At 54.5% G+C, this 24,679-nt stretch overlaps 2 protein-coding genes across 3 annotated transcripts in view; one reads left to right on the plus strand and one right to left on the minus strand.

Annotated features, from left to right (window-relative positions):
- LOC140390314 (E3 ubiquitin-protein ligase TRIM39-like) overlaps positions 1-12,147 on the minus strand; it is a 46,498-nt gene extending 34,351 nt beyond the window's left edge. Inside the window, exon 1 of the mRNA XM_072475369.1 lies at positions 11,501-12,147. Coding sequence (XP_072331470.1) covers positions 11,501-11,941 — 441 coding nt within the window. The 5' untranslated portion in view covers positions 11,942-12,147. The remainder of the gene's footprint in view (positions 1-11,500) is intronic.
- Positions 11,447-24,679, plus strand: part of tektl1 (tektin like 1) — a 111,283-nt gene continuing 98,050 nt past the window's right edge. The window contains exon 1 of one of the 2 annotated variants that reach the window (XM_072475368.1): positions 11,447-11,539. The gene's annotated coding sequence lies outside the window, so the exon portion shown is untranslated. Of the gene's footprint in view, positions 11,540-13,181; positions 13,319-24,679 lie in introns of those variants that run through there. The other variant, XM_072475367.1, reaches the window with a different exon arrangement.

The following is a 24,679-nucleotide window of genomic DNA, read 5'->3' on the forward strand; positions in this document are numbered from 1 at the left end:
CTAGACATCACCATCCGAGGAAAAAGGCTCTCACTGTCCACCCTATCCAATCCTCTGATCATCTTGTATGCCTCAATTAAGTCACCTCTTAACCTTCTTCTCTCTAACGAAAACAGCCTCAAGTCCCTCAGCCTTTCCTCATAAGATCTTCCCTCCATACCAGGAAACATTCTGGTAAATCTCCTCTGCACCCTTTCCAATGCTTCCACATCCTTCCTATAATGCGGCGACCAGAATTGCACGCAATACTCCAAATGCGGCCACACCAGCTGCAACATGGCTCCGAAACTCAATCCCTCTACCAATAAAAGCTAACACACCGTACGCCTTCTTAACAACCCTCTCAACCTGGGTGGCAACTTTGTGCAGGTTAAGTGGATTGGCCACGCTAAAATTGCCCCTTAATTGGAAAAAATTAATTGGGGACTCTAAATTTTTTCGAGGGGGACTTAATCCGTAACCTTCTGACACAGAGGCAAGAGCCTCTATTTTTTTTAAAATGTCATTGCGTTTATTCAACACCGAACAACATTTACAATATTCCGATCTTTAAACTAAAGATATTTGATGTACCATTAATCCACTGCTAGACGATGAGAGCGAGAGAACATAGGCTAGCAGTGGCTTAATGGTACATCAATTTATTACACAAGAACTTGCCTGCCAGATCGCTGTAACAACTGAGCGTGTGACAACTGAGTAACAACAGGTGGCCGGTCTATATACCGTCCGGGGGGCGGGGGCGGAGCCAGAGGCGGAGCCCACCAGGGTTCCAGTACACGACATGGAAGAGGGATCATATTACAGTACTCTACAGACAACTTATTCTGGTGAATACATTCACCACAATATTAAAATCATTATTTTACTGTCGTTTTTTGGCATCAGTATGATTCAGAAATTAAATTTCACTTTCATCACCCAGGCTGTGGAACCTGTTAAACTGGGGCCATTCTTAAATTCTTATTCGGGATAATGAATCCACAAAAACCTTACAGTGCTGTTTTTTGATTGAATGGCCACGTTACAGGGGAGAGTTCTACCTACCAACAACAGTCAGAGGTATTTGCAAGGAGAGCCTTGGGGGTGGCAGGTAGATTTAAAGAATGATTGGAGAGGGGGTTGAGTGGATCCTCTGCCCTGAGTGAGAGAGAGAGAGAGAGAGAGAGACACACGCAGGAGGGGAGAGAGAGAGACAGAAAAGCAGAGGAAGAGTTATGCACACAGGAAAGACAGGGAGAAAGAGAGAGACACGTTACAGGAGATAGAGAAAACACACACACAGGAGATACAGAGACAGAGAGAGACACACACACGCAGGAGAGGCAGAGAGAGAGCGACGCAGAGTTATACACAGGAAAGACAGGGAGAAAGAGAGACACATATTACAGGAGAGATACATAGAGAAAACACACACACAGGAGATACAGAGACAGAGAGAGACACACACACGCAGGAGAGGCAGAGAGAGAGAGACAAGAGTTATACACAGAAAAGACAGGGTTAAAGAGACACACATGCACAGGAGAGATACAGAGAGAGACTCGCACATACAGGAGAGATACATTGAGAAAATACACACAGTAGATACAGAGACAGAGAGAGACACACACACACACGCATGAGAGGCACAGAGAGAGACACACAGAGAGTTATACACAGGAAAGACAGGGAGAAAGAGACACATACGTGCACAGGAGAGGTAGAGAGAGAGACATACACATACAGAAGAGATACATGGAGAAAATACACACGGGAGATACAAAGACAGAGAGACATACTAACATATAGGAGAGATACTGAAACACACACAGACAAGAGAGGCAGGGAGAGACAGAGAAAGAGAGGAGCACAGAAAGAGCAATGCAGTGAGTAGTACACACAGAAAAAGGTTTGATTGAAAGTTGGAAGTGTGGCATGCAAACCCCACCCCAACGTCTTACTCAGTGTAAATATCAAACACTGAGCTCTTTGTTCGACCCACACTCTCTAGTCACATAATTTCTGTAATGTCCTACGTTATAACAGTGACTACACTTCTGAAATCAAAGTATTTCATTGACCTTCAAGCACTTCAGAACATCCAGAGTTGACACTATAAACGCAAACTTTTCTTTCGTTCTGGGAGGAATTCATGACAACGATTCAGAAGACTGAGTCAGGCACAGGTTACAATACGAGAGGCAGAAAGACAGGCACGAGGATTAATCAGAGACAGAGAGATGAACAGATAGCAATGGAGACAAACTGAATCGCACCTGGACAGAAGGAGGGGGTTGGTGGAGGGGCGAAAAGGATAAGCGGCTGAAAAAAATTGTTTAATTTAAAACGGTCTTCCATTTGAAGCTCAGGTCACATGAAGTGGGTTTGAAGGAATAGACCAGGTTAAACTTCCCCTAATGATGAAATACGACAGCTAACACTAATCCCAGACCAATGGCAGCGTATATATACAGATGGTCACAGATTATTCAACCCCTCCCTCGAACCAGTCCCACTGCTTAATTAGATCATGGTTACTCTGCATCTCAAACCCATTTACCCCTTTGATCCCAATCTCGGTGCCCTTAACTAACGACAGTCCATTAACCTCCATTTTGAACATTTCAAAGAGCTTCCTCACTCCCCCTCCCCAGCAATCCAGAGTCCGATAGTTCCTGGTTTCCAGACACCATTTTGTGAACAATGTGATTTCCTCTTTTTACACCTTGGAATGTCCTGAAGCCCAAGATGGAAATTAAATTGCAGCGCACACACGGAGATTAAATTAAATCGGGTATAATTTACAGTATCAAAACAAGTCACTTGGCCTGACTGTTCTATGACAGTATTTCTGCTCCACAAGATCGCCTCCTCCCAGCCCGATCTCATTTTACCCCATCTGTGAATCTTTCAGTTCCTTCCTCCACCCCCCTCGCCTACTTCGATCCAGCGGAACGAAACCCGGGATTAAAGGAGTCAATTTAAAATTACAAGGCATAGGTCGGGATCCCTTGAATCTGGGAGAAGATTAAGGTGCGATCTAATTGAGATTGGTAAGAGTCGATTAAAGTGAAGCTACTGTGTCCGATGACAGAGCATTCCGGAACAACGAGGACAAAACCTTAAAATTACAGATGGGCCTCTCAAATGTGAGGTTTCACAGGGAGAGTTGTTGTGGTCTTGGACTCACTGCCTGGAAGTGTGGTGAAGGCAGGTTCAATTGAGGCATTGATGAGATTAGATGATTTTATTGGGAGAGCCGGTGCGGATGCAATGGGAGAGCCGGTGCGGATGCAATGGGAGAGCCGGTGCGGATGCAATGGGAGAGCCGGTGCGGATGCAATGGGAGAGCCGGTGCGGATGCAATGGGGGAGCCGGTGCAGATGCAATGGGGGAGCCGGTGCGGATGCAATGGGGGAGCCGGTGCGGATGCAATGGGGGAGCCGGTGCGGATGCAATGGGGGAGCCGGTGCGGATGCAATGGGGGAGCCGGTGCGGATGCAATGGGGGAGCCGGTGCGGATGCAATGGGGGAGCCGGTGCGGATGCAATGGGGGAGCCGGTGCGGATGCAATGGGGGAGCCGGTGCGGATGCAATGGGAGAGCCGGTGAGGATGCAATGGGAGAGCCGGTGCGGATGCAATGGGAGAGCCGGTGCGGATGCAATGGGAGAGCCGGTGCGGATGCAATGGGAGAGCCGGTGCGGATGCAATGGGAGAGCCGGTGCGGATGCAATGGGAGAGCCGGTGCGGATACAATGGGAGAGCCGGTGCGGATGCAATGGGAGAGCCGGTGCGGATGCAATGGGAGAGCCGGTGCGGATGCAATGGGAGAGCCGGTGCGGATGCAATGGGAGAGCCGGTGCGGATGCAATGGGGGAGCCGGTGAGGATGCAATGGGAGAGCCGGTGCGGATGCAATGGGAGAGCCGGTGCGGATGCAATGGGGGAGCCGGTGAGGATGCAATGGGAGAGCCGGTGCGGATGCAATGGGAGAGCCGGTGCGGATGCAATGGGAGAGACGGTGCGGATGCAATGGGAGAGCCGGTGCGGATGCAATGGGAGAGGCGGTGCGGATGCAATGGGAGAGCCGGTGCGGATGCAATGGGAGAGCCGGTGCGGATGCAATGGGAGAGCCGGTGCGGATGCAATGGGGGAGCCGGTGAGGATGCAATGGGGGAGCCGGTGCGGATGCAATGGGAGAGACGGTGCGGATGCAATGGGAGAGCCGGTGCGGATGCAATGGGAGAGCCGGTGTGGATGCAATGGGAGAGCCGGTGCGGATGCAATGGGAGAGCCGGTGCGGATGCAATGGGGGAGCCGGTGAGGATGCAATGGGAGAGCCGGTGCGGATGCAATGGGAGAGCCGGTGCGGATGCAATGGGGGAGCCGGTGAGGATGCAATGGGAGAGCCGGTGCGGATGCAATGGGAGAGCCGGTGCGGATGCAATGGGAGAGCCGGTGCGGATGCAATGGGAGAGCCGGTGCGGATGCAATGGGAGAGCCGGTGCGGATGCAATGGGGGAGCCGGTGCGGATGCAATGGGAGAGCCGGTGCGGATGCAATGGGAGAGCCGGTGCGGATGCAATGGGAGAGCCGGTGCGGATGCAATGGGAGAGCCGGTGAGGATGCAATGGGAGAGCCGGTGAGGATGCAATGGGAGAGCCGGTGAGGATGCAATGGGGGAGCCGGTGCGGATGCAATGGGAGAGCCGGTGAGGATGCAATGGGAGAGACGGTGCGGATACAATGGGAGAGCCGGTGCGGATGCAATGGGAGAGACGGTGCGGATGCAACGGGAGAGCCGATGCGGATGCAATGGGAGAGACGGTGCGGATGCAATGTGAGAGCCGCTGCGGATGCAATGGGAGAGACGGTGCGGATGCAATGGGAGAGCCGATGCGGATGCAATGGGAGAGACGGTGCGGATGCAATGGGAGAGCCGATGCGGATGCAATGGGAGAGACGGTGCGGATGCAATGGGCTTCCTGCGGCATCGCAACAATTCTACAATTTGGTGAATGGGGAAATGTAAAACTCTCTCCCACCCCCGTAAAAACCCACCGTGCGCTGGGACTCAATTGGAAGTGCCAGATTTGAGGTGGATAAGATTTTCCATTGGGTAACCAGAATCAAAGAAAGGTAACTGCGCAGAAAAACACCATTCAACCCATCAGTACAAGCCCAGAGGAAACAAATCGAGTCGCTAATTTTAATGTGTGTGTGTTCGGGGAGATGTGTGTGTGAGAGGGGAGATGTGTTGGTGGGGAGATGTGTGGGGGGGGGGGGTAGATGTATGTGTGTGTGGGGGGGGGATATGTGTGCGTGTGTAGGAGGGAGATATGTGTGTGTGTGGGATGGGAGATGTGTGTGTGTGGGGGGGAATGTGTGTGTGTGGGTGGGGGAGAGAGGTGTGTGTGTGTGTGGGTGAGAGATGTGTGTGTGGGGGAGAGATGGGTGTGTGGGGGAGAGATGGGTGTGTGGGGGAGAGATGGGTGTGTGGGGGAGAGATGGGTGTGTGGGGGAGAGATGGGTGTGTGGGGGAGAGATGGGTGTGTGGGGGAGAGATGGGTGTGTGGGGGAGAGATGGGTGTGTGGGGGAGAGATGGGTGTGTGGGGGAGAGATGGGTGTGTGGGGGAGAGATGGGTGTGTGGGGGAGAGATGGGTGTGTGTGTGGGGGAGAGATGGGTGTGTGTGTGGGGGAGAGATGGGTGTGTGGGGGAGAGATGGGTGTGTGGGGGAGAGATGGGTGTGTGGGGGAGAGATGGGTGTGTGGGGGAGAGATGGGTGTGTGGGGGAGAGATGGGTGTGTGGGGGAGAGATGGGTGTGTGGGGGAGAGATGGGTGTGTGTGGGGAGAGATGGGTGTGTGGGGGAGAGATGGGTGTGTGTGGGGAGAGATGTGTGTTTTTGTGATGGGAGATGTGTGTGGGGGGGGGGAATGTGTGTGTGTGGGGGGGGGAGATGGGTGTGTGTGGGGGGGAGATGTGTGTGGGGGAGATGTGTGTGTGGGGGCGAGGGGTTTGTGTGAGGGGAGATGGGTGTGTGTGTGGGGGGAGAGATGTGTGTGTGTGGGGGGGAGAGATGGGTGTGTGGGGGGAGGTGTGTGTGGGGGAGATGTGTGTGTGGGGGCGAGGGGTTTGTGTGAGGGGAGATGGGTGTGTGTGTGGGGGGGGAGAGATGTGTGTGTGTGGGGGAGAGATGGGTGTGTGTGTGGGGGAGAGATGGGTGTGTGGGGGAGAGATGGGTGTGTGTGTGGGGGAGAGATGGGTGTGTGGGGGAGAGATGGGTGTGTGGGGGAGAGATGGGTGTGTGGGGGAGAGATGGGTGTGTGGGGGAGAGATGGGTGTGTGTGTGGGGGAGAGATGGGTGTGTGTGTGGGGGAGAGATGGGTGTGTGTGGGGGGGAGGTGTGTGTGTGTGTGGGGGAGAGATGGGTGTGTGTGGGGAGAGATGGGTGTGTGTGGGGAGAGATGGGTGTGTGTGTGGGGAGAGATGGGTGTGTGTGTGGGGGAGAGATGGGTGTGTGTGTGGGGGAGAGATGGGTGTGTGGGGGAGAGATGGGTGTGTGGGGGAGAGATGGGTGTGTGTGGGGGAGAGGTGTGTGTGTGGGGGAGAGATGGGTGTGTGTGGGGAGAGATGTGTGTGTGGGGAGATACGTGTGTGTGGGGGGCAGATGTGCGTGTATTTGGGGGGAGATTTGTGTGTGTGGGGGATGTGTGTGTGTGTAAGGGGAGATGTGTGTGTGTGGGGGATGTGTGTGTGTGTAAGGGGAGATGTGTGTGTGTGGGGGATGTGTGTGTCGGGGGGATGTGTGTGTGTGTGGGGGGTGTGTGTGTGTGTGGGGGATGTGTGCGTGGGGGATGTGTGTGTGGGGGATGTGTGTGTGTGTAAGGGGAGATGTGTGTGTGGGGGGGATGTGTGTGTCGGGGGGATGTGTGTGTGTGTGGGGGGGGGGGTGTCGGGGGGATGTGTGTGTGTGTGGGGGGGGGGGTGTTGGGGAGGGGAGTTGTGTGTGTGTGGGGGGAGGATGTGTATGTGTGGGGGGATGTGTGTGTGTGTGGGGGGGGGTGTTGGGGAGGGGAGTTGTGTGTGTGTAAGGGGAGATGTGTGTGTGTGGGGGATGTGTGTGTCGGGGGGATGTGTGTGTCGGGGGGGATGTGTGTGTCGGGGGGGATGTGTGTGTCGGGGGGGATGTGTGTGTCGGGGGGGATGTGTGTGTCGGGGGGGATGTGTGTGTCGGGGGGATGTGTGTGTCGGGGGGGATCTGTGTGTCGGGGGGATGTGTGTGTGTGTGTGGGGGGGGCGTTGGGGAGGGGAGTTGTGTGTGTGTGGGGGGAGGATGTGTATGTGTGGGGGGATGTGTGTGTGTGGGGGGGGGGAGAGATGTGTGTGTGTGGAGGGGATGTGTGTGTGGGGGGAGATGTGTATGTGGGGGAGATGTGTATGTGGGGGAGGTGTGTGCGTGTGTGGTGGGGGATAGATGTGTGTTGGGCAGATGTGTGTGTGGGGCGCGAAATGTGTGTGGCGGGGGAGTTGTGTGCATGGGGGGGAGATGAGTGTGTGGGGGAGATGTATGTGTGTGGGTAGAGGTGTGTGTGTGTGGGGGAGATGTGTGTGTGTGTGTGGGGGAGATGTGTGTGTGTGGGGGGAGATGTGTGTGTGTGTGGGGGGAGATGTGTGTGTGGGGGGGGGGAGATGTGTGTGTGTGTGGGGGGAGATGTGTGTGTGTGGGGGGGAGATGTGTGTGTGTGGGGGGGGAGATGTGTGTGTGTGGGGGGGGAGATGTGTGTGTGTGTGGGAGATGTGTGTATGTGGGGGAGATGTGTGTGTGTGGGGCGAGATGTGTGTGTGTGGGGCGAGATGTGTGTGTGTGGGGTGAGATGTGTGTGTGTGGGGAGAGGTGTGTGTGTGGGGCGAGATGTGTGTGTGTAGGGGAGATGTGTGTGTGTGGGGAGATGTGTGTGTGGGGGGAGATGTGTGTGTGTGGGGGGGAGATGTGTGTGTGTGGGGGGAGATGTGTGTGTGTGGGGGGAGATGTGTGTGTGTGGGGGGGAGATGTGTGTGTTTGGGGGGGGAGATGTGTGTGTGTGTGGGAGATGTGTGTATGTGGGGGAGATGTGTGTGTGTGGGGCGAGATGTGTGTGTGTGTGGGGTGAGATGTGTGTGTGTGGGGCGAGGTGTGTGTGTGTGGGGCGAGGTGTGTGTGTGGGGCGAGATGTGTGTGTGTAGGGGAGATGTGTGTGTGTGGGGGAGATGTGTGTGTGTGTGTGGGGGAGATGTGTGTGTGTGTGTGGGGGAGATGTGTGTGTGGGGGAGATGTGTGTGTGGGGGAGATGTGTGTGTGGGGGAGGTGGGTGTGTGGGGGAGGTGGGTGTGTGGGGGAGGTGGGTGTGTGTGGGGGAGATGTGTGTGTGGGGGTGGGGGAGATGTGTGTGTGGGGGTGATGTGTGTGTTTGTGGGGAGGACGATGTGTTGGTGGGGAGATATGTGTGGGGCAGGAGATGTTTGTGTGGGGGGATGAGATGTGTGTGTGGGGCGAGAGGTGTGTGTGTGTGTGGGGGGATAGAGGCGTGTAGGGGGGGGCGTGTTTGGGGAGGGAGGTGTGTGGGTGGGGAGAGAGGCGTGTGGGTGGGGGAGAGAGATGTGTGTGTGTGTGGGGGGGGAGATGTGTGTGTGTGTGGGAGAGAGATGTGTGTGTGTGTGGGGGGGGGGAGTGTGTGTGTGTGGGGGAGAGAGATGTGTGTGTGGGGGGATGTGTGTGTGGGGGGGATGTGTGTGTGGGGGGATGTGTGTGTGGGGGGATGTGTGTGTGGGGGATGTGTGTGTGGGGGGATGTGTGTGTGGGGGGATGTGTGTGTGTGTGGGGGAGGGAGATGTGTGTGTGTGGGGGGGATGTGTGTGTGTGTGGGGGGGAGGGAGATGTGTGTGTGTGGGGGGGGATGTGTGTGTGGGGGAGGGAGATGTGTGTGTGTGGGGGGGGGATGTGTGGGGGGGGATGTGTGAGTGGGGGGATGTGTGTGTGGGGGAGAGAGATGTGTCTGTGGGGGGGGATGTGTGTGGGGGGGGATGTGTGTGGGGGGGATGTGTGTGGGGGGTAGATGTGTGTGTGTGGGGGGGGGGGAGATGTGGGGGGAGATGTATGTGGGGGAGATTTGTGTGTGGGGGGAGAATTGTGTGTGTGGGGGGGAGATTTGTGTGTGTGTGTGTGGGGGGAGATTTGTGTGTGTGTGTGGGGGGGAGATGTGTGTGTGTGTGTGGGGGGGGGAGATTTGTGCGTGTGTGGGGGGGGGGAGATTTGTGTGTGTGTGGGGGGGGAGATTTGTGTGTGTGGGGAGATTTGTGTGGGGGGGAGGTGTGTGTGTGGGGGGAGATTTGTGTGTGGGGGGAGATTTGTGTGTGGGTGGGGGGAGATTTGTTTGTGGGTGGGGGGAGATTTGTGTGATGGGGGGGGGGGAGATTTGTGTGTGGGGGGGGAGATTTGTGTGTGTGTGTGGGGGGAGATTTGTGTGTGTGTGTGTGGGGGGAAGATTTGTGTGTGTGTGTGTGGGGGGGAGATTTGTGTGTGTGTGGGGGGGGGAGATTTGTGTGTGTGTGGGGGGGAGATTTGTGTGTGTGTGGGGGGGGGGAGATTTGTGTGTGTGTGGGGGGGGGGAGATTTGTGTGTGTGGGGGGAGATTTGTGTGGGGGGAAGATGTGTGCATGGGGGGAGATTTGTGTGTGTGTGTGGGGGGGGAGATGTGTGTGTGGGGGCGAGATGTGTGTGGGGGGGGGAGATTTGTGTGGGGGGGGGAGATTTGTGTGGGGGGGGAGAGAGATTTGTGTGTGTGGGGAGGGAGATTTTTGTGTGTGGGGAGGGAGATTCGTGTGTGGGGGAGATTTGTGTGTGGAGGGGGAGATTTGTGTGTGTGGGAGGGAGATTTGTGTGTGTGGGAGGGAGATTTGTGTGTGGGGGAGGGAGATTTGTGTGTGGGGGAGGGAGATTTTGTGGGGGAGGGAGATTTGGTGTGGGGGGGGGAGATTTGTGTGTGGGGGGGGATATTTGTGGGGGGGGTAATTTGTGGGGGGGGGTAATTTGTGGGGGGGGTAATTTGTGGGGGGGGGGTAATTTGTGGGGGGGGGTAATTAGTGGGGGGGGGAGATTTGTGGGGGGGGAGATTTGTGGGGGGGGGAGATTTGTGGGGGGGGGGAGATTTGTGTGGGGGGGGAGATTTGTGGGGGGGGAGGAGATTTGTGGGGGGGGAGGAGATTTGTGGGGGGGGAGGAGATTTGTGGGGGGGGAGGAGATTTGTGGGAGGGAGGAGATTTGTGGGGAGGGGGGAGATTTGTGGGGGAGGGGGGAGATTTGTGGGGGGGGGGGAGATTTGTGGGGGGGGGGAGATTTGTGGGGGGGGAGATTTTGTGGGGGGGGAGATTTTGGGGGGGGAGATTTGTGGGGGGGGAGATTTGTGGGGGGGGAGATTTGTGGGGGGGGGAGATTTGTGGGGGGGGAGATTTGTGGGGGGGGGGGATTTGTGGGGGGGAGATTTGTGGGGGGGGAGATTTGTGGGGGGGGATTTGTGGGGGGGGGGATTTGTGGGGGGGGGGGGATTTGTGGGGGGGGGGGATTTGTGGGGGGGGGGATTTGTGGGGGGGGGGGATTTGTGGGGGGGGGGGATTTGTGGGGGGGGGATTTGTGGGGGGGGGGATTTGTGGGGGGGGGGGGATTTGTGGGGGGGGGGGATTTGTGGGGGGGGGGGGATTTGTGGGGGGGGGGGATTTGTGGGGGGGGGGATTTGTGGGGGGGGGGGATTTGTGGGGGGGGGGGATTTGTGGGGGGGGGGGATTTGTGGGGGGGGGGATTTGTGGGGGGGGGATTTGTGGGGGGGGGATATTTGTGGGTGGGGGGGGATATTTGTGTGGGGGGGGGGATATTTGTGTGGGGGGGGGGATATTTGTGGGGGGGGGGATATTTGTGGGGGGGGGGGGAGATTTGTGGGGGGGTGGGGAGATTTGTGGGGGGGTGGGGAGATTTGTGGGGGGGGGGAGATTTGTGGGGGGGGAGATTTGTGGGGGGGGGGGAGATTTGTGGGGGGGGGAGATTTGTGGGGGGGGGAGATTTGTGGGGGGGGGAGATTTGTGGGGGGGGGGAGATTTGTGGGGGGGGGGAGATTTGTGGGGGGGGGAGATTTGTGGGGGGGGGGAGATTTGTGGGGGGGGGGAGATTTGTGGGGGGGGAGATTTGTGGGGGGGGGAGATTTGTGGGGGGGGGGGAGATTTGTGGGGGGGGGGGAGATTTGTGGGGGGGGGGAGATTTGTGGGGGGGGGGAGATTTGTGGGGGGGGAGATTTGTGGGGGGGGGGAGATTTGTGGGGGGGGGGGAGATTTGTGGGGGGGGGAGAGATTTGGGGGGGGAGAGATTTGGGGGGGGGAGAGATTTGGGGGGGGAAGATTTGTGTGGGTGGAACATGCGTGTGGGTGGAACATGTGTGTGGGTGGAACATGTGTGTGGGTGGTGTGCGAGGGGGACCACTCTCTGCTCACCTTGTACTGGGCCATGGCCTCCTCGATGCCGACGACATGGTGAGTGTGGTGGCGCGGGGTGTCCCGGCACTGGCAGCAGATGAGCTCCTGGTCTTGGTGGCAGTACAGGCTGCGGTGCTGGCGGTGCTGGCCGCACAGCTGCACGTCCTCGCGGCGGCGCAGCGAGTCCAGGACGCCGGCCAGCGCCCGGTTCCTCAGCAGGTGGTCGGTGGGGCAGATCTTGCGGCACACCGGGCAGATGTTGCGCCGCTGCTGGCCCCAGAACTCCAGCAGGCAGCGGCGGCAGAAGGTGTGCTCGCAGCGGGTCAGCACCGGGTCCTGGAAATAGTCCAGGCACACCGAGCAGGTCAGGTCCGACTTCAGGTTGCTGCAGGAGGAGGGGGAGAAGGTGGGTGAGGTGGGTGAGGAGGGGGAGAAGGTGGGTGAGGAGGGGGATGCCATGCTGCTGCTGCTCAAAGCAGGGAGAACTCCCCTTTTCTTCAGTGCTGGCTCTCTTTGCTGTGCTCGTGGACCAGCTGGGAGGGAGTGAGGCTGATGTGTGCGGCGGTCACATTGGCAAGCACAGCTCTGATCCCAGCGATTGAGTTTCAGTTTCACTTTCCATTCCTTTGCTCAAGCGGTTGCGTTTAAAGCAGAAGGCAGAATTGAAACTTAGCCACTCATGCAGCTCACACTCTGGTCTATCGCCACCCACCCAGGAGTCTTGTAAAAAGTGCACGGAGGGAGGGAGGGTGGTTGGTGGTAAGACAATCTTATACCCCCTCCCCCCCTTTCAGATGACTCTCCTGGGAGAATTTCAGCCTTTTTTGCTGGGTGGAGGGCGAATCGTAGAATTCCTCCAGTGCAGAAGGAGGCCATTCGACCCATCGAAAGAGCTCTCCACCCTCCCCGTCTACCATCCCAATAATCCCTTAACCAAACCTACACATCTTGACACTAAGGAGCTACTTAGAATGGCCAAAAAAAGTTTAACCTGCACATCTTTGGACTGTGGGAGGAAACCGGAGCACCCGGAGGAAACCCACGCAGACACGGGGAGAAAGCACTAACTCCACACAGTCACCCAAGGTCGGAATCGAACCCGGGTCGCTGTTGCTGTGAGACAGCAGTGCTAGCCACTGTGCCACCCTTAATGTACGCTGAATGTACGCTGCACACATGAGAAATCATTGCTCTGGCAAGTCAATCTTGCCAGTGGGATGACAAAGGAATGTTTACATTTTTTAAAAATCATCTTTTTATTGATTTTGAAACGGGGAAAGAAGCAAGAAAATAGAGAACTGTCATCATAAATTTAGCTCCCTCCCCCATAAAAACACAAAATTATACAAAAAGAAAACAGTAAAACTCTACAGTTGGCAGCAATCAATTCTTTTCTGAAGAAAGCGAGAAATGGCCACCAGCTACAAAACAATTTCTCAGTTGAACCCCCCCCCCCCAAGAGAGTGCAGATAAACACGTGGCTGCAGGGATGGTGTAGGAGGGAGGATTTCAGGTATGTGAATAATTGGAGCACATTCTGGGGAAGGTGGGACCTGTACAGACAGGACGGTTTGCACCTGAACCAGAGGGGCACCAATATCCTGGGAGGGAAATTTGCTACGGCTCTTCAGGGAGGGAGGGAGGGAGGGGGGGGGAGGGGGAGGGGGGGTGTTTAAACTAATTTGTCAGGGGGCTGGGAAAACGAGCTGTGTTCCAGAAGCCAGTGTTGAGAGTAGTGAGGTACTGAGGAGGGTATCAAGGTCGCAGGAGTGTACCGGCAGACAGAAAGGCGGATTGAAGTGTGTCTACTTCAATGCAAGGAGCATCCGGAATAAGGTAGGTAAACTTGGAGTTTGGATTGGTACTTGGGACTACAATGTTGTGGCCATTACGGAGACATGGTTAGAACAGGGATGGTTATTGGAAGTCCCGGGGTATAGATGTTTCAGGGAAGGTGGTAAAAGAGGTGGAGGAGGTGCATTGTTAATCAAGGATAGTTTAACGGCTGCAGAAAGGCAGTTTGAAGGGGATCTGCCGACTGACGTAATATGGGCTGAAGTTAGAAATAGGAAAGGAGCGATCACATTGTTAGGAGTTTTCTATAGACCCCCAAATAGTAATCGAGATGTGGAGGAAGAAATTGCAAAACAGATTATGGATAGGTGTGGAGGTCTCAGGGTGGTTGTCATGGGTGACTTTAACTTTCCAAATATTGATTGGAACCTCTATAGGTCGAACAGTTCGGATGGGGCAGTTTTTGTACAGTGTGTGCAGGAGGGTTTCCTGACACAATATGTGGATAGGCCGACAAGAGGTGGGGCCACATCAGATTTGGTACTGGGTAATGAACCGGGCCAAGTGTTGGATTTTTTTGTGGGAGAGCACTTTGGAGATAGTGACCACAATTCGGTGTCTTTCACTGTTGCAATGGAGAGGGATAGGACCATACAGCAGGGCAAGGTTTATAATTGGGGGAGGGGTAATTATGATGCGATTAGGCAGAATTAGGGAACATAAGATGGGAACAGAAACTGTCAGGGAAAGGCACAAATGAAAAGTGGAGCTTGTTCAAGGAACAAATACTGCGTGTCCTTGATAGGCATGTCCCTGTCAGGCAGGGAGGAAATGGCCGTGTGAGGGAACCATGGTTCACAAAAGAGGATGAATGTCTTGTCAAGAGGAAAAAGGAAGAGTATGTAAGGATGAGAAAACAAGGTTCAGTAGGGTCGCTTGAGGGTTACAAGTGTTGCTGATTTTCTCCTTGGTTCAATTGCTCTGTTTTATTACCTTTGCTCTCGAGTCGCCAGGTATCTTTATGATACCGCCACGAGGTTCAAGTCCGAGTAATGATCAATAATCCAATACACCAATTAGTAAGATTTAAATCAAAGCACATTTATTATACACAGTAATCGCTACTCATGCACAAATTCTACATCTAAGTTACTTCTACAACTAACAGGCCTATACTTAACTTTAGACTGGCCCACCAGGTCAGGGGAACAAATGGCCTTTCATTCGGGTTCTGAGACTGTGGGATTCGAAATTGGTACGGATTGGTAGCTAGGAGCGCCTATCTCGTAGCGAGCGTTGAATTAAGACTTACGATTGTCAGTCTTCACTGCACTGGTCACGGTCAATGTTGGTTTGTGTTGCTGGGTGACCCAGGCAGGAAGAAGAGCTGAAGAGGAGCTGCTGAAGAGTGAAGAGAGCGATTTGAACTTGGGGTTTAACTCTTATAGTGCCCAGGGCTTCCCGCCTTTCGGGGTGGACCCTGTACCTGGTCCAAAGTGATTGGACTTTGTCCCAATCGCTTGGTTCGATCTTCTCCAATACTGGAGTGGTTCCCTGATCGATGGGCGGTCTTGAGGTACTCGTTCACCTCCTTTGTGTAGGCTCCTGCTGGCGCCGAGGAGTCTGGCTTTGCTTTGTGTGTCAGAATGTTACTTATTGTTCCCGGGGATTGCTCATTAGTATGCAGATAGCTGTTACTTTGTTATGCTGATGGTCGCTGGTATCGATGTTGTCTGGTTTTTGCAGAGGTAAATACACAGCAAACCTGCAGCCGCTGATTTCTGTCTTGTTGGCTGACTTTCCCATCAGCCTTTGCCGTTTGCCATTTTAAATCGGGAGTTGGCCACTTTAGATGGCTACACAAGGTAGCAAGGAATGTGCTGAAAAAAGGGCTTAGGAGAGCTAGGAGGGGGCATGAGAAGTCCTTGGCGGGTAGGATCAAGGAAAACCCCAAGGCCTTTTACTCTTATGTGAGAAATAAAAGAATGACCAGGGTGAGGGTAGGGCCGGTCAAGGACAGTAGTGGGAACTTGTGCATGGAGTCAGAAGAAATAGGAGAGGCGTTGAATGAATATTTTTCTTCAGTTTTCACAAAGGAGAAGGGCCATGTTTTTGAGGACGAGAGTGTGATTCAGGGGGGTAGGCTGGAGGAAGTAGATGTTCTGAGGAAGGATGTATTGCAATTTTGAAAAACCTGAGGGTCAACTCCCCTGGGCCAGATGGGATATACCCAAGGATTCTTTGGGAGGCAAGGGATGAGATTGCAGAGCCTTTGGCTTTGATCTTTGGGTCCTGGCTGTCCACGGGGATAGTTCCAGAGGACTGGAGAGTGGTGAATGTTGTTCCTCTGTTCAAGAAAGGGAATAGGAATGACCCTGGTAATTATAGGCCAGTTAGTCTTACTTCGGTGGTCGGGAAGATAATGGAAAAGGTCCTGAAGGATAGGATTTATGACCATTTGGAAAGATGCAGCTTACTCCAGGATAGTCAACACGGATTCGTGAAGGGTAGGTCTTGCCTCACAAATTTGATTGAATTCTTTGAGGAGGTAACTAAGTGTGTAGATGAAGGTAGAGCAGTTGATGACGTATACATGGATTTTAGTAAGGGGTTTGATAAGGTTCCCCATGGTCGGCTCATGAAGAAAGTAAGGAGGTGTGGGATAGAGGGAAATTTGGCCATTTGGATAAGTAACTGGCTATCACATAGAAGAAGAGGGTGGTGGTGGATGGAAAATGTTCAGACTGGAGACCAGTTACCAGCGGTGTACCACAGGGATCAGTGCTGGGTCCTCTGCTATTTGTGATTTTTATCAATGACTTGGAGGAGGGGGCTGAATGGTGGGTCAGTAAATTTGCTGATGACACCAAGATTGGTGGAATAGTGGATGAGGTGGAGGGCTGTTGTAGGCTGCAAAGAGATATTGATAATATGCAGAGCTGGGCCGAAAAATGGCAGATGGAGTATAACCCTGATAAGTGCAAGGTGATTTATTTTGGTAGAAAAAATTTGAATGCGGATTATAGGGTCAACGGCAGGGTTCTGAGGAATGTGAAGGAACAGGGAGATCTTGGGGTTCATGTCCACAGATCTCTGAAGGTTCCCACTCAAGTGGATAGAGCCGTGAAGAAGGCTTATAGTGTGTTAGCGTTTATTAACAGGGGGCTTGAGTTTAAGAGCCACGGGGTTATGCTGCAACTATACATGACCCTGGTGAGACCACATTTGGAGTATGTGTGCAGTTCTGGTCACCTCATTATAGGAAGGATGTGGAAGCATTGGGAAGGGTGCAAAGGAGATTTACCAGGATGCTGCCTGGTTTGCAGGATAGGTCTTATGAGGAAAGGTTGAGGGAGCTAGGGCTTTTCTCATTGGAGCGGTGGAGGATGAGAGGCGACTCAATAGAGGTTTATAAGATAATGAGGGGAATAGATAGAGTGGACGTTCAGAGATGATTTCCTCGGATGGATGTAGCTGTTACAAGGGGGCATAACTATAAGATTCAGATTCACGGGATCAGGGGTGAGCTGGCAAGGTGGATACAGAACTGGCTGGGTCATAGAAGGCAGAGAGTAGCAATGGAAGGATGCTTTTCTAATTGGAGGGCTGTGACCAGTGGTGTTCCACAGGGATCAGTGCTGGGACCTTTGCTCTTTGTAGTACATATAAATGATTTGGAGTAAAATGTAACTGGTCTGATTAGTAAGTTTGCAGACGACACAAAGGTTGGTGGAATTGCAGATAGCGATGAGGACTGTCAGAGGATACAGCAGGATTTAGATTGTTTGGAGACTTGGGCGGAGAGATGGCAGATGGAGTTTAATCCGGACAAATGTGAGGTAATGCATTTTGGAAGGTCTAATGCAGGTAGGGAATATACAGTGAATGGTAGAACCCTCAAGAGTATTGAAAGTCAGAGAGATCTAGGAGTACAGGTCCACAGGTCACTGAAAGGGGCAACACAGGTGGAGAAGGTAGTCAAGAAAGCATACGGCATGCTTGCCTTCATTGGCCGGGGCATTGAGTATAAGAATTGGCAAGTCATGTTGCAGCTGTATAGAACCTTAGTTAGGCCACACTTGGAGTATAGTGTTCAATTCTGGTCGCCACACTACCAGAAGGATGTGGAGGCTTTAGAGAGGGTGCAGAAGAGATTTACCAGAATGTTGCCTGGTACGGAGGGCATTAGCTATGAGGAGCAGTTGAATAAACTCGGTTTGTTCTCGCTGGAACGAAGGAGGTTGAGGGGCGACCTGATAGAGGTCTACAAAATTATGAGGGGCATAGACAGAGTGGATAGTCAGAGGCTTTTCCCTGGGGTAGAGGGGTCAATTACTAGGGGACATAGGTTTAAGGTGAGAGGGGCAAGTTTTGGAGTAGATGTACGAGGCAAGTATTTTACACAGAGGGTAGTGGGTGCCTGGAACCCGCTACCGGAGGAGGTGGTGGAAGCAGGGACGATAGTGACATTTAAGGGGCATCTTGACAAATACATAAATAGGATGGGAATAGAGGGATACGGACCCAGGAGGTGTAGAAGATTGTAGTTTAGTCGGGCAGCATGGTCGGCACGGGCTTGGAGGGCCGAAGGGCCTGTTCCTGTGCTGTACATTTCTTTGTTCTTTGTTCTTTGTTTGTGGGAGATATTGGAGGGATGTCCGAGGTAGGTTCTTTACTCAGAAAGTGGTTAGGGTGTGGAATGGACTGACTGCTGTGATAGTGGAGTCGGACACTTTAGGAACTTTCAAGCGGTTATTGGATAGGCACATGGAGCACACCAGAATAACAGGGAGTGGGATAGCTTGAACTTGGTTTCGGACAATGCTCAGCACAACATCGAGGGTCGAAGGGCCTGTTCTGTGCTGTACTGTTCTATGTTCTATGACATATTTCATCTTCTCCAGGTTTAAAAAGGACATCAGGTCTTCTAACCAGGATGGAGCACTGGGTGAACTTAGGGAATTTCTAGATTAATAAAATCTGCCTGCGAGCTATTTTAATGAAGCAAATGCAATCACATCTCCTTCAATCATGGTGAAAGATTTGCATGGTTCCTTTCACCTGGCTAAACGCTTTACAAGTCACAAAAGCACTTTCCAAGTGCAGTCCCCGTCCGAAGGGAAGGGAAGGGGCGGCCGATTTCAGCAGAGTAAGCTCAAAACAAACAGTAAGGTGCAGAAGGAGGCTATTCGGCCAATTATGTCAATACCACATTCTGCAAACATAATGACTTAGTGCCATTTCGCTGTCTTACTGCATCCCCCCCCCCCCCCCCGGTAACCCCTAGACATAGTTTAAATACAAATAATCATCGAATGCCCTCGCGACTGCCTCGGTTGAACCAGTGTCCACCACAGCTCTAGGCTGTGTGTTCCAGACCCGAACAACTTGCTGTGTGGAAACATTTTTTCTCAAATCACATTTGCTTCTTTTGTAAATCACTTTAAACCTGTTGCCCTCTTGATCTTGATCCGTTTTACAAGGGGGAACGGCTTCTCCCCATCTACTCCATCCAGCCCCCTCATGGTTTTGAACTTCTATCAAATCCCCTCTTTGCCTTCTTCTCTCCAAGGAGAATAGTCCCAACCTCTCTGATCTATCTTCATAACTGAAGTTTCTCATCCCTGGAACCATTCTTGTGAACCTCTTCTGCACTCGCTCCAATACGTCCACATCCCATTGTGTGGCATCCAGAACTGTACAGAACACTCCAGCTGAGGTCTAACTAGTCTCTTGTAAAAGTTCAGGTAACTTCCTTGCTCTTGTATTCTATATCCCTATTAATAAAGCCCAGGATACCGTATGCTTTATTAGCGGCTCTCTCCACCTGTCCTGCCACCTTCAGTGATCTACGCACATATACACCCAGTTCCCTCTGTTCCTGCACCCCTTTAAGAATTTTACCCCTTAGTTTATATTGCCTGACCATGTTCTTCCTACCACAATGCATCACGGCGGTGCAGTGGTTAGCACTGCTGCCTACGGCGCTGAGGACCCTGGTTCGATTCCGGCCCTGGGTCACTGTCGCCCTCACAACCCAAAGATGTGGAGGGTAGGTGGATGGGCCACGCTAAATTGCCACTTAATTGAAAACAAAATGAATTTTAAATCTGTTGTTCTCTTGATCCTTTTTACAAGGGGGAACAGCTTCTCCCTATCCACTTTAAATTTTAAAAAACAATGGAAAAAAAGTCTTCAGGGAGTGTGGTAGTATGTATTGGGGGTCATGTGGGACTGGAAGCCCTAATGTCATTGGCTGACAGATCCCGGGTCCTGGTTGGCCGTTGACCTCAAGCTCCGCCCTGAAGGCGAAGTATAAGAAGCCGGTGTCTTCCCCCGCATGCCAGTTTACTATCGGGCTGCTGGGGAACAGACACGCTTAATAAAGCCTCATCGACTTCACTATATTCGTCTCACGGAGTCTTTGTGCGCTACAATTTATTAAGCGTGCCTAAAAAGGACTATGGAGCTCAGGATCATTCCAGAATGCCTGAGGATCAGCCCCCACGCAGTGAATGCGGCAGCAGCCTTCAAACACTGGCAGACTTGCTTCGAGGCCTACATCAGAACGACCACCGGCCGAGTCTCAGACGAACAAAAACTGCAGGTCCTGCACTCGAGGGTGAGCACGGAGATTTTCACCCTCATTGAAGACACCGACGATTTCCAGACGGCGTTCACAGCACTGAGAAGTCTCTACGTTCGCCCAGTTAACCAAATCTACGCTCGCTACCAGCTCGCGACAAGACGGCAAGCTTCCGGGGAATCGATGGACGAGTTCTACGCCGCGCTGCTGATTTTGGGACGAGCCTGCAGCTGCCCGTCGGTGAATGCAAACGAACACACGGACATGTTAATGCGCAACGCTTTTGTGGCAGGTATGCAATCCTCCCAAATCCGCCAAAGACTTCTAGAAAAAGAGTCGCTAGGACTCTCAGAGGCACGGGCCCTAGCAGCCTCCCTAGACGTGGCCGCGCGTAACACCCGTGCCTACGGCCCCGACCGCGCGGCAGGCCATTGGGCCCTGTACGTACCCGTCGCGGCAAACCCCCTACCCCCCCCCCCCCCGGACACCCCACAGGCTTGCGCAGTCCAAACGCCGAGTCGCACCGGGGGCGCCCGCTGTTATGTCTGCGGCCAGGCGAAACACCCCCGACAGCGCTGTCCGGCCCGCGCAGCCATCTGCAAAAGCTGCGGGAAAAAGGGGCATTATGCGGTTGTGTGCCGATCCCGCGAGGTCGCCGCCGTCCCGGGGCCACAGGGAGCCCTACAGGCAGTCTATGCCTCCCAACCCCCCCAGCACGCCATGTGCGACCGGCAGGCGCAGCCGCTCTGGGTCCCGACCACCGCGGTCCCGGGAGAACTGGGAGCCCTGCACGCCGCCTACGCTCCCCAACCCCCCTCACCGCAGCCCATGTACGACCCGCCGCCGGCGCTACCGCTTTGGGTCCCGGCCAACACTCTCCACGGAGAGGAGGGGGTTTTTCGCGTCCCTAACGCCACCCTCACCCCCGTCCCGCGCCCCACGCCTGACCCGCCGGCGCCACCTACTTGGACCCCGACCACCGCTGTCCCCGGTGAGGGAGCTCCTCGCGCTCGCGGCCCCACGCCTGACCCGCCGGCGCCGCCGACTTGGGCCCCGACCACCGCTGTCCCCGGTGAGGGAGCTCCGCGCGGTCCTAGCGCTCGCGGTCCTAGCGCTCGCGGTGAGGGAGCTCCTCGCGGTCCTAGCGCTCCCCAGACCCCCCAGCACACCATGTGCGACCCACAGACGCCGCCATTTTGGGTCCCGACCACCACGAGGGGAGGAGGGGCGCCGTTGTGCGACCCGCAGACGCCGCCATTTTGGGTCCCGACCACCACGAGGGGAGGAGGGGCGCCACCATCTTGGACCGCCCCCGACCTGTACGACGCATGGGGCGGCCATTTTGTCCACCCCCGCCGCCATCTTGTGACCCCCCAGCCACGTGCGATGTATGGGGGCGGCCATTTTGTCCATTCCCGACGCCATCTTGGACGGCAACAACGGACCCCACCCCACTACTACAACCACGGCTCGCTTCGGTTACGCTCGATCAGGCTCGGCCCCGGACACTCCAGACGACGACGACAACGGTCCTAATTAACGGCCACGAGACGCCATGCCTAGTCGACTCCGGGAGCACGGAAAGCTTTATACACCCCGACACGGTAAGACGCTGTTCCTTGACCACCTATCCCAGCGCACAAAAGATTTGCCTAGCTGCAGGATCCCACTCCGTACAGATCCAGGGATTCTGCATAGTTACCCTAACGGTGCAGGGGAGGGAGTTCAAAAACTACAAACTTAACGTCCTTCCCCAACTCTGTGCCCCCACCTTGCTGGAATTAGATTTCCAATGTAATCTACAGAGCCTTACGTTTAAATTCGGCGGCCCCATACCCCCACTCACTATCTGCGGCCTCGCTACCCTCAAGGTGCAACCCCCGTCCTTGTTTGTGAACCTCACCCCGGATTGCAAACCCGTCGCCACTAGGAGCAGACGGTACAGCGCCCAGGACCGGACCTTCATTCGGTTCGAAGTCCAGCGGCTACTAAAGGAGGGCATAATCCAGGCCAGCAATAGTCCCTGGAGAGCGCAGGTGGTAGTAGTGAAGACAGGGGAGAAACAAAGGATGGTCATTGACTATAGCCAGACCATCAACAGGTACACACAACTAGACGCGTACCCTCTCCCCCGCATATCCGACATGGTCAATCGGATTGCCCAGTATAAAGTCTTCTCCACCGTGGACCTCAAGTCCGCCTACCATCAGCTCCCCATCCGCCCAAGTAACCGCAAGTACACAGCCTTCGAGGCAGACGGGCGATTATACCATTTCCGACGGGTCCCTTTTGGCGTCACAAACGGGGTCTCGGTCTTCCAACGGGAGATGGACCGGATGGTTGATCGACATGGGTTACGGGCCACGTTCCCGTATCTCGACAATGTAACCATCTGCGGCCACGATCAGCAGGACCACGACGCCAACCTCCAAAAATTCCTCCAGACCGCCAAAGCCTTGAACCTCATGTACAACGAGGACAAGTGCGTTTTTAGCACCGACCGGCTAGCCATTCTGGGCTACATAGTACGCAATGGGATAATAGGCTCCGACCCCGAACCTTTGCGTGCACTCATGGAATTTCCCCTCCCGCACTGCCCAAAAGCCCTGAAACGCTGCCTGGGGTTCTTTTCATACTACGCCCAGTGGTTCCCCCAGTATGCAGACAAGGCCCGCCCCCTAATACAGACCACGACCTTCCCTCTGTCGACAGAGGCTTGCCAGGCCTTCAGCCGCATCAAAGCGGACATCGCAAAGGCCACGATGCGCGCCATCGACGAGTCCCTCCCCTTCCAGGTCGAGAGCGACGCCTCCGACGTAGCTCTAGCGGCCACCCTTAACCAAGCGGGCAGACCCGTGGCCTTTTTCTCCCGAACCCTCCACGCCTCAGAAATCCACCACTCCTCAGTGGAAAAGGAAGCCCAAGCCATAGTGGAAGCTGTGCGACATTGGAGGCATTACCTGGCCGGCAGGAGATTCACTCTCCTCACTGACCAACGGTCGGTATCTTTCATGTTCGATAATGCACAGCGGGGCAAAATTAAAAATGACAAGATCTTAAGGTGGAGGATCGAGCTCTCCACCTTCAACTATGAGATCTTGTACCGGCCCGGAAAGCTGAACGAGCCGTCCAATGCCCTATCCCGCGGCACATGTGCCAACGCACAAATCGACCGCCTCCAAACCCTCCACGAGGACCTCTGCCACCCGGGGGTCACTAGGTTTTACCACTTCATCAAGTCCCGCAATCTCCCATACTCTTTAGAAGAGGTCCGTACAGTCACAAGGGACTGCCACATCTGCGCGGAATGCAAGCCGCATTTTTTCAGGCCAGATGGAGCGCACCTGATTAAGGCTTCCCGCCCCTTTGAACGCCTCAGTCAAGATTTCAAAGGGCCCCTCCCCTCCACCGACCGCAACGCATATTTTCTTAATGTAGTGGACGAATACTCCCGCTTCCCTTTTGCCATTCCCTGCTCTGACATGACCGCGGCCACAGTCATTAAAGCCCTGAACAGCATCTTCACACTGTTCGGTTACCCTGCATACGTCCACAGCGACAGGGGGTCCTCTTTCATGAGTGACGAGCTGCGCCAGTTCCTGCTCATCAAGGGCATAGCCTCAAGCAGGACGACCAGCTACAACCCCCGGGGGAACGGGCAAGTAGAAAGGGAGAACGGCACGGTCTGGAAGGCCGTCCTACTGGCCCTACGGTCCAGGGATCTCCCAGTTTCACGGTGGCAGGAGGTCCTCCCGGACGCTCTCCATTCTATCCGGTCGTTATTATGTACAAGCACTAATCAAACGCCTCACGAGCGTCTCCTTGTCTTCCCTAGGAGGTCCTCCTCTGGAACGTCGCTGCCGACCTGGCTGGCGGCCCCAGGACCCATCCTGCTCCGAAAGCATGTGCGGGCACATAAGGCGGACCCGTTGGTCGAAAGGGTTCACCTCCTCCACGCAAACCCCCAGTACGCCTACGTGGAGTACCCCGACGGCCGACAGGACACGGTCTCCCTGCGGGATCTGGCGCCCGCCGGCACCACGCACACCCCCCCGACACCAACCCAACCGCCCCCCTTCCTGCCACCGCCGCACCCCGCGACCGCCCCCTTCCCAGGAGGATCAGTCCCCCTCCCCTTTGCACCGACAGCTGAAACCGTACGGCTCCTGGAGGCGACAACACTGGTACAAGCACCACCACCACCGCAGGGGCCGAGGCGATCGACACGGACGACCAGACCGCCCGACCGACTCGTGGCGTCGATGTAAAACAAAGATGGACTGTTCAAAGAACATTGTGTTTTTTTCCTATACCCTCTGTAAATAGTTGCAACAGGACGAAACTGTCCAATACTGTACTACCATGTGAATGTTCTATCCTCCCAGGACCAGCCCTGTAAACCCTTACCACCATACGAAGCATCACCCCGCCGGGTTCATTTTTGACAAGGGGTGAATGTGGTAGTATGTATTGGGGGTCATGTGGGACTGGAAGCCCTAATGTCATTGGCTGACAGATCCCGGGTCCTGGTTGGCTGTTGACCTCAAGCTCCGCCCTGAAGGCGAAGTATAAGAAGCCGGTGTCTTCCCCCGCAGGCCAGTTTACTATTGAGCTGCTGGGGAACAGACACGCTTAATAAAGCCTCATCGACTTCACTATATTCGTCTCACGGAGTCTTTGTGCGCTACAGGGAGGTCTCTGCTGGCAATGATACCAGCATATCCGCCTGTGGGAGCAGAGGGGCCCTCTGTCTGAACGTCTAAGATCATAACCAAGAAGAACAGGAGTGGATCATTCAGCCCCTTGAGCCTGCTCGC

The sequence above is a fragment of the Scyliorhinus torazame genome, chromosome 14 (assembly GCF_047496885.1).
Source record: "Scyliorhinus torazame isolate Kashiwa2021f chromosome 14, sScyTor2.1, whole genome shotgun sequence".
Lineage (NCBI taxonomy): Eukaryota > Metazoa > Chordata > Chondrichthyes > Carcharhiniformes > Scyliorhinidae > Scyliorhinus > Scyliorhinus torazame.